Consider the following 10205-nt stretch of genomic DNA (forward strand, 5'->3'; position numbering starts at 1 on the left):
GTTGCTTTCCTGTATCTCATTTGCTGATTTTTCAATTCAATTAAATTGATGCACTTTTCTTTCATGGCAAACAAATGTTTTTATCAGAATAATATTATAAGTCAAGAAGTTGAAGTGGAGCATCTCAAGAGAAAAGACCAAGAGCTTGAATGACGGAAATGCTCTACCACTTTGCATGATCATAGTTTTAGTTGTGATGCAATGTTTTCTATTAGACTAACTGACCGTATGTTTAAAAAGTTAAAAACTGCTGGTTGAGGTTATTGTGATTTAAAGGTTAAAGGGATAATATTCTCAGGCTTGATGTTGACTTCTCTGCTCCCAGGTGTGCTCCCTGTTCCCTCCCTCATCCTCCAGCAGCAGACGGATGTGTGGCATATGCTCTGCAGAGGATCCCCTGCATACCCCGGTTCCTTGTTTTCACTCTATGTAGTTGGTAACGAACATCCTGTGGCAACTTACCATGCAAATGCATTGCACCATCAAGCCACATTCCCAGTGCCAGTCCAGGACTCACCAGTGACCTTTTATCAGTGTCAGTACAGTGCGCTGTTAGGGAGCTCGTGGAGCCCCTCTGAGCGAAGTATCCCTCTGGCTATAAGCACAGGTACGGACCTACACATCCACCATCAGCAATATTTTCAGTGAATAGAGTTTTGACGGCTTCTTTCCCTCCATCTTTCAGGAGGTTCGTCTCCACCATCGAAAGGTGGGCCACAGTGATTTCTGTTTTGTTAATTCATTAAATGGGAAAAGATGAATGAAAGATAACAATGCCTTTAAAACATTTTTGTTTTCCTTTAGCAGACGTGGACTGGCCTCTTTTACTGGGCTCCTTCTCTGCAGCTGTATTATTTCTATGCTCGCTGGTTTTTGCGGTAATGTTTGCGAAGAGGAAAGGTATATCCCGTATAAAATGTCTAATTTTACCTTTCTATATTTCCTCTATAAAAATCATGATCTCTCTCATTTTCACTTTCTTAAAGTAAAAGCAGCCGCCGAGGAAAAAAAGAGAAGGTAATAGATTTATAGCCCTAATTTAAAGGGATAGCTCGGGATTTTTGACATGAATCTGTATGGCATCCCCATCACCAGTGTCATGCAATCACACTGACTTACCCCTGGCAGCATCCTGTGAGCAGAGTTCTCGTCCAGCTTTGGTCAAGCCGAAAGTAGTCCGGCAGGTTTGCTAGACCCAGCGAAATAAAACGTTTCTCTTCTCAAAACATTATGTGTTCAAAAGAGCGATATTTTTGCATCCCAAAAACATTGTAGTGGAAAAAGTCACACGTCGTTATCACTTGGTCCTATTTTCTCTCTGTTCGTATCAGTGCGCGCCGTCATTCTGACAGCTAGGGCCTACTAACCTGACAACAGCCAGATGCATGTCTCGCTCCGCCTAGCTCCTAGCTAGGCGGAGCGAGACATGCATCTGGCTGTTGTTGAGCTCGCTGTCAGAATGACGGCGCGCACTGATACGAACAGAGAGAAAATAGGACCAAGTGATAACGACGTGTGACTTTTTCCACTACAATGTTATTGGGATGCAAAAATATCACTCTTTTGAACACATAATGTTTTGGGAAGAGAAACGTTTTATTTCGCTGGGTCTAGCAAACCTGCCGGACTACTTTCGGCTTGACCAAAGCTGGACGAGAACTCTGCTCACAGGACGCTGCCAGGGGTAAGTCAGTGTGATTGCATGACACTGGTGATGGGGATGCCATACAGATTCATGTCAAAAATCCCGAACTATCCCTTTAATACCCTGTGCAATAACCCTGTATAATAATCCTGCTATATAAGAGACTTCAGCTGTCATATAAATATATATGTGGACACACTATATATACTGTATATACCTCCATGCACCTTCTTCTTCTTTTTGACTATTGAGCCGATGTAATGAGTACATTTTTCCATTGTGAGATCAATCAATCAATCAATCAATCAATCAATCAATCAATCAATCAATCAATCAATCAATCAATCAATCAATCAATCAATCAATCAATAATGGATCCTGCAGAGCACAAAGAAAGTGTTTTTCCCCACATACAATGAATAAATATTTTTTATAGAGTAGTAAATATTTAGATGTATGCATATTCTAAGAAATTAATTTCCTAAATGCTTGTAGACTTTTTTTACATTAAGAGGTGCTCTTGTTGCTCTGTTCCAGGAAACAAGCACAGTTCTGGACAAAAGTGCACGCTCGAGATCACATTGTTGGTAAGTTCTCTTCCACAGAATCTAATTTCCTCTTTAAGACCTCCTTTTCTGTCGATTCTGCTTTTATAAGACTAAAACATCCCCTCCAAACTGCATGGGAATCACCGATGCAGAGGGGATGTCTTTAAAGTGTATACATTTTTTTTTTTTTCAGATCTTACTCTCAGACGAACCAGTTTCACTTCTCAGGTACATCTTTCTATTTTGTACTTATAGATAAATTAAACTGTGGGTTTTTATTCAACTCTCTTAAGTTTAATAACCTTTGATGGAATCTAGTGCAGTTATTTCCTTTCAGGCATTAGCTAGTCAGTTAAAATAGCCTATGTATGTGTTATTTCTTTTCTGTCAGTATGAATAGAAAGCTTTTAAGATTAACAGAGAATTTTGATGAATAACGAAAAACAAGAATCAAAGAAAAGTGGAAAAAATAAAAAAATCTAAATTATGCCAAACACCATAGGGAATACAGCAACCATGTGGAAGCACCTGCTTTGGTCCCATTAGCAAAAAGCTGAACTTTACGTCCGACATGATAGAGATATAGCCAAAACACACAGCAGAGAAACATGGCGGTGGTAGTATCAAGCTGTGCAGATGTGTATTTATCAGAACAAATGTCAACTGCCCAAATGTGATGGGCTGAATATAAAGGCAATGATAGATGAAAAACTGTTAGATTCTATGGTGGCTCAGATTCTGTAGTAGATTAGTTTATTAGGAGGACAACAACAGGAAGCAAACAATAGATGAATATTAATGCATCAGAACGGTGCAGTCCGAGTGAAAAGCTAAATCTGAGGTGAGTAAAAAAAAAAAAAAATTCTCCCAGATGTTTTCATACAGTCTGATAGGGTAGAGATGTAGTTTCATAAAGTTCAACCTTTATTTAATGCAAAAAGGGATCCTTCAAAGAATGGACTCAGAGGCATAAATGTAAATACACCCACAAACCTTTTCCATTAAATTGCATTTTGTGTAATAACCATGTACAGCCTTGCTCCAACATTGATATTTTATGCTACAATCTGCAAACAGGTGAAAAGAAGCAAATGTGTGAATAACTTTGAAAAGAACTGAGGAAAGGAAACAAGTAGGATCCCTGTGTCAGTTTTTTCTTTAAGTTTTAGTACGATTTATAAACAGAAATGTAAAAGATCACCTTGTTAGTATTGTCTCTGGAATTGCAGGTTTGTGTGAACATTCACAGTGACAGGGGAAGGAAGATTTTGCATTTCTTTTGCTGGAATGAAAGGGATTTTCGTGTCCTCAGTTTGTAGATTCCTCTTACAAACAGGAATAAACTTTCCTGCTCGCTCTGCTGTAAACAGACTCATTCATCACTACAAATCAGCCCATCGCCTCTCTAAAACATATTTCTACTCAAATCTGCACACACACTGCTTTTCATTAGTGTTGTTGTGCACTGTTAGCACATGCTTCTCATTAGGTGTAATTATTTTCATTAATTAGCTTGATGAAAGGCTCTCAACAGACTAAAGGCTCTCTCCAGGCTGTCTCCTTGTGCACCGCTCCTCGGCAGCCATCATAAACAACAGAATGCAGTCGCCACCAGCTGGTTTCTCCTAGTTCTGGAGAGCAGAACAAAAAATAATTTAAGGTTTATGTTTTACATCTTGCATTAATATGTGCTTTTGTTGCACATGAATAAATCAAAGTGTGTATGGCTTTCTATGATGCTAATTAGCCTAATTAAAAATAGAATTTCTCTGGGCTGCTGAATGACAAATAAGTTTTTATTTCCTATAAAGGAAAAACAAACATTTAAATCTCATGCAGATCTCCCTGAAAAAAGGCTGATGGCAATTATTTTTGATTTGCGATGCCGTGGAAGATAATTAGATGTGAATTAAACATTGACACAGACTCTTTTTACTACAACGAAGATCATAAAGTGAGTTGAAAACAGTTTGATGAGATGTGTTGGCTTTCAAGACTCCAGATAAAGCTTCCATTTTCTATATTAAACTTTTATTTTCACCATTTTATTATTTTTTTTGCTTTTGTTCTTTACCAATGTAACATTCTCTATAAATTACATCCAGTTCTATAATTATTATAATTGAAATTATGTTTATCATTTTTGCCTCCTACCACATGGCTTAGAACCTCATCTTTCTTTTAGGACCACTCTGAACTGCCTTCAGAACATGCAGCCTGCTCAATTTATTGTGGCCGCTTTGCTTATCTTAACATTTGTGCAGCAATCTTTGTAAATCAACCACAACAAGCCCATTTATTGCACATTCTAAAAAGAATTGCACGTGCAGGCCCTTGCTGGAAGACCAACCTCAAACAAATCAAAAGCATGATACTGTCACTATCGTGTGTCACTGTGTCGAGGATGTTTCTACAGTGCAGGGTTAGAGTAGCTAGACTGATATGCCAAAAACAAGGAGTATCAGTCTGGTAAAGAGCTGGTCAAGTTTGATTTCAAAGGTGGGACCAGCAGGGTACGCCTCATCAGGTTAGAACCAATCTGATAACTACTGAGACACAAAACTACAGGTTGGGGGTTCTGTTTTTTTTTTATTTTGTAGTTCCTGAAACATGTCAAACCATCGTAGAAACTCTACAGTAAAAGATTTCTGCTGGTTTTTCCTAAAAAGTCTGAGTATATAAAGTTTGATTTCTATTACAATCCTGATTTATGGTGGTTTTCAGTTATCCAGGTCATAGTCATTCCAACAAAGTTAAAAAAGCTAAAAAACAAACCAGACTTTGTTTTCCAAGTCTGAAGACGTTTCGCTTCCCATCCAAACCTGTGGATGCCCTAACAGGGCATTTGTCAAATCAGCAAGGAAATCCAATAGACACACAGGAGAACATAACGGTGAGAAGATTAAATGCAACAACATCGCCATTCGATATGTTGCTGGAGTCTCTGAAAAACTCAAGAGTATTTTCCCTAAACACAAAATCCCAGTACATTTCAAACCAAACAAGACACTTAGACAGAGGCAAGTGCATCCTAAGGACAAAACTCGCAGACCTAAGATGAGCAGAGTGGTGTATGTTTTTCAATGTAGTGAGGAATGCTCGGATCCTGATATTGGAGAAACCAAACAACCTCTCCACAGGCGCATGACCCAACACAGAAGAGCAACTTCCGCCAGACAAGACTCTGCTGTCCACCTACACCTTAAGGACAAAAGATATTAGTTTGAGGACCAGAATGTTCACAGTTTGGACAAAGAAGACATGTGGTTTAAAAGGTGTGTGAACGAAGCCATTTATGTTAAGAGAGAAAAAACAACTTAGGTTCCAGCTCTCAAAAATCTACAAGGCAGCAATGGAGTTGAATCCATTCCTGCTATCATTTCCAACCTCATCGCCATGCAAGTGAAAAAAACATGTCGCCAGGCCGACCAAGACCCTAACAATTTCCTTTTCAGAGGCATGGGAGAGCTTCAGGTTTTGCAGGCCAACAGCAACTTCAGCTACTCCCTATTACTAAGGGGTGGACCTGTTTTTTGGTTCATTTTGCATGTTTTCTAAGCCATAACAAGGCTTATGTTTATGCCACTCTGTAAGCCTAGAACTCAACATTACTCCAGATATTTTACATTGAGAAAGCTTCCAGGATGGGAATCAAACATCTTCAAACTTGGAAAGCAAAGTCCAGTGGTTTCTTTTTTTTTTTTTAACTTTGTTGGATTTCCTAATTGACACTGCAAGATTGCTCCATAGTGGTTGCGAGCTTTCTGTTAAATTAGCAGAAAAGCATTGCTGCATTATGGGTAATTCTGGAACTGAGAGTCACGCATCATAAAATCCAGCCTTCCGCGCTTTGATTGGCTCGGCCAGATCTGGTCTGAGACAACGGCGGCTTACCAAACTGAATTACGCCCTGCGTTATTCAGTCAGGTTGTACAGGCTAGGGTTAGAGCAAATAGCCTGTTTACATGTAGGTTTAAAGTGTCAATGTTAGTCTTGTATAACTATAGCATTTTTATCATGTGTACGTTGTTCTCTATATGGATTGTGGCAAAAGTCAGCCTTCCATGGAGGCTAGTGTGTCGTTTACACACTCGCTCTGGGGTGGATTTCTGCAGCTCTTTCACCGTTACCATTAGAAAGCCACTTAAGATAGCAGACTATGTCTTAGGAGAACAGTTGTGTCTTAATTGTTTAATTTTTGCATGATTAATGAAAGTTCTCCATGAGATGTTCTCATTTTGTTTTAACACTTGCATAAGTGTAGAGGATTAAAAAAGGCTGCTTTGCCTTCTTTACTTTTACTTTTCAAAATTTCAACAAATCCTGGTTATTTTCTTAAGTTTAGAACTACATTTGATGTGAAGACTGAGCCAAAAGCTTCACATTTGTTGTTTCGTGTTACTCTGAAACATCACAAGCTCTGTCTCAAAAACAGGAGAATATATTTAGCAATGAAAGCAGTGGTAGGATATGAACCCTGCCCCAGGAAATGACATTGCACATCCCTTAATAGGCTGCCTCTAAGTGTTTGTTTCTTTACAGGAATGGGCCTGCGGGGACACGGAAACACCTTCCAGATCTTCTCTCTGGAACCCCCTCACGACTTTCACGACCCCTAACCATTAGAGATGTTTGTTTCATCTCTACCTGTGTCTGTATGTGTGTGAATGTGTGTGTGTGTGTGTATGTGTGTTAATGTGTGTGTGTGTGAGAGAACTTCATCAGGGTTTATCAATGTAGCAACAGCTGGAGTTGCACAGCAGGACAGGAAAAGTCTATTTCCTATTCTTCCTTTTTTCATTAATGTGTAGCGATTATTTGAAGATATTGTACTTTGATCTTTTAAAATAAATATGGATTTCTTTTTATCTTTTTTACTTGACTTTGAAATGTGTATTTTTGTGCCTTATCTGGAGATCCATTAATTAAAAAAAGGCAACAGTTCATATGTTTTATTTAATAGTAACAGGAAGTTTATACATGGACGGATCTGTTTTTGACCAATCTCCATATTCTTTTAAAGCTTTGACTGATTTCTCTTTCAACAATCTTCCTGGTCTTAAAACCATCAGTCAAATTTAATTGCATATATTATGGGAGAAACATCTAGTGTGAGTGCGAGAGCCAGCAGTTTATTTGAGCTGTTTATTTATATGGTGCCAATTAATAGAGTGTCATCTCAAGAGTCAACTGGATAAAAAACTCCAGGCAGATTAGTTTAAAACTTTTCTATGTAAGAAGACTAAACACTTTACATCAAGTCATTGATTTAAAAAGATTTTTGTTTCCACGGTAACAGTGTTCATCACTATAAAAAAAAATTAGTCAAAAGATGTGACGATTTTACTTTTTAATCTAACTTTTCCAACCAAGAGATAAATAATTAAATGATATCACAACTAAATAAAGAAACGGGGACAGTTACAGTTTCATTTTTCTTTTCCATCGTTTCTCATATTTTAACTCTCAAAATAAGTTTATCAGAAACGTGTTTTTTTTTATACTTGCACTTGACATAAGAATGACTTAAGACTTGACTTGGAAAAATGCTGTGAGCCTTGTGACTTAACTTGAACTTTTACATCAGTGACTCAGGACTTGTACCTGTATTTAGTCTAAAATACTTTATTTTACATCTATCATTTAAAAAGTGGGTATAATTAATTAATTGTACTTATTTTTTTAAAAGCAGACGTTCTCTCCGTCACTAATCACTCTCCCCCTATGTGAGTTGCAGCACAGCCAATCAAAGGCTCCTAAGTGTAATGTCTTCACAGCTACATAAACCTAATTACACAATTTGCACAAAGGAATATGCAATTCACAGATGGGGACTTGCAACAGCAGGTAACTTGTTTCGCTACGATAAGGTATCCAACGTTAACTGACTTTAGCTAATTATCAAATATTATTTGTGCTGGTTTCACTACATATGTTCAATCATTTACAAACAACGCATAATAAAACTTAATAAAAAAAAGGCAAAAAGACTCGAAAGGACTTGAAATTGGAACTTTCAGACTTGGGACTTGACTTTTTGTTACCTGTCTTGACTTTGACTTGTCTTTACTTAAGCTTGACGATAAAGACTTGAAACTCACTTGAGACTTGTATAACAATGACTTGGTCCCCTGTCTGCCTGACAGTGTAATTAACAAGTAATAGTAGTAGAAGGATAGTCACCTGGGTTAGACGGTGTCATATGTTAATGACTTTGTCCCTCTGTTTGATTTACAACTAGTCTGCTGTTATTCTAAAGCAGAGGTATTATAAAACAATCCCTTCAGAAAACATCAGTAGGCATTATTGAGTCAGAGACCCTTCAGAAGTTGGTTATGTTTTAAATGTGAACCTTGGATGATTCTAGTATAATCGTAATCTGCTGGGCTTCAATACATCCCTCTGCAATTGGCTGCTAGACTTCCTTAAAAACAGACCACAGTCAGTCCGGGTCGGACAGAACACCTCTGACATCAAGCTCCCCTCATGGTTGCATCCTGAGCCCCCTGCTGCTCACCCTGATGACACATGACTGCGCCCCCTGGTTCACCAACAATCAATTTTGCAGACAACACCACAGTGGTGGGCCTCATCAGAGACGACAACGACCAGGACTGCAGAGAGGAGGTGGAGCAGCCTGATCCTGAATGTTGAGAAAATGAAGGAGATCACCGTCGACATCAGGAAGAACCGACCTAACCACGCTCCACTGGTCATCAACAGCTCATTTGTAGAGATGGTCAGCAGCACCAAATTCCTCTCCTGGACTGTAAACACCACCTCACTGGTCAAAAGGGCACAGAAGCACTTGTACTTCCTGCAGAAGATGAGGAGAGCCCAACCGCCTGCACCCATCTTCACGTCCTACAGAAGCACCATAGAGATCATTCTGCCCAGCTGTCTCACTGTGTGGTGTGGAGGCTGTAGCGTCTCAGATTGGAAGAAGGTGAGAAGAATGTGAGACCAGCAGAGAAGATCATCGGGGCACCTCTTCCATCCATTTAAGACATTTCATCCCAGCGCTGAGTGTCCCAAGCCTGTAACATAATCAGTTACTCCTCACCCCCCACCATGGACTGTTCTCCCTGCTGCCCTCTGGGAAGAGGCTTTGCAGCATTCCAAGCAGGTCCAGCAGATTCTGCAAAAGTTTCTTCCCCACCGCCATCAGACAGCTGAACAGTTGAAAAAACTCTAAATCAAGTCGCAGAGTTTTTATGAGGACCAAACCAAAGTACTGCATATTTGCTCCATATATTAATGCACTGAACTTCCATATCAATGCGTTTTTTTCCGGCATGTTTTTTCTCCCACACTGTTTACATTTGATCACTGCTGTACTTTAGGGAATGTAAATGTTCATTTACCCTCTGTGAGCTGTAAAAAATAAAATTTAGTTTTGTATACAATCTGTGTAAACAAAAAGACAATAAAAGTTGTCTAAGTCATTGTCTATCTGCACTGGAGATACAAGCTTAACAGATTAAATGCACATTAAACTAGTTGATTATCTTTCTCTCCTATCTTGACTGCTACTACAAAAGGTGCATTTAAAACACTTTGTTGAAAGCCTTAATATATGAATATTTGTGTAACAGATTGTACTGTAATGTGAAATAATTTGAAATGTATAGTTGTTCTTATGATGTGATCATTTGATATGTTTTGTGTATCTGTATAATTTTAAAAGGACCCCAGAAAGAGTAGCTGTCAAATTACTGACAGCTAATGGGCATCCAAATAAATAAACAATAAACAATATTTTCAGTGTTGAGTTCTTGCTTCTTTCACAGTTTCACTTTCACTGAACCAATTATTCATTTTCATTCATTTCAATCTGAAAAACTCACACAAAGAGAAAAGACAAATAGAAGAAATTTCTTGATACAATTACTTGGTCCTCAGCAGGAAACAAAGCACTGAATTTTGATGGAAATGCATGAACAGGAGTAAAGAATAGGGCTGTTTTCCCCCAAGCCAGAAACTGGTGGTGGAGTTAGAGGAAGTTGGTCAGT

General features: G+C 38.6%; 1 protein-coding gene across 1 annotated transcript in view; it reads left to right on the top strand.

Annotated features, from left to right (window-relative positions):
- LOC107095886 overlaps nt 1-6871 on the top strand; it is a 12423-nt gene extending 5552 nt beyond the window's left edge. Inside the window, exons 5-11 of the mRNA XM_015392252.1 lie at nt 326-607; nt 686-709; nt 808-900; nt 987-1017; nt 2183-2232; nt 2387-2421; nt 6736-6871. Of these exons, the coding sequence (XP_015247738.1) occupies nt 326-607; nt 686-709; nt 808-900; nt 987-1017; nt 2183-2232; nt 2387-2421; nt 6736-6819 (599 nt within the window). The 3' untranslated portion in view covers nt 6820-6871. The remainder of the gene's footprint in view (nt 1-325; nt 608-685; nt 710-807; nt 901-986; nt 1018-2182; nt 2233-2386; nt 2422-6735) is intronic.
- Nucleotides 6872-10205: the final 3334 nt, after the last annotated feature.

This window comes from Cyprinodon variegatus, unplaced genomic scaffold (assembly GCF_000732505.1).
Source record: "Cyprinodon variegatus isolate N-32 unplaced genomic scaffold, C_variegatus-1.0 Scaffold582, whole genome shotgun sequence".
Taxonomy (NCBI): Eukaryota; Metazoa; Chordata; class Actinopteri; order Cyprinodontiformes; family Cyprinodontidae; genus Cyprinodon; species Cyprinodon variegatus.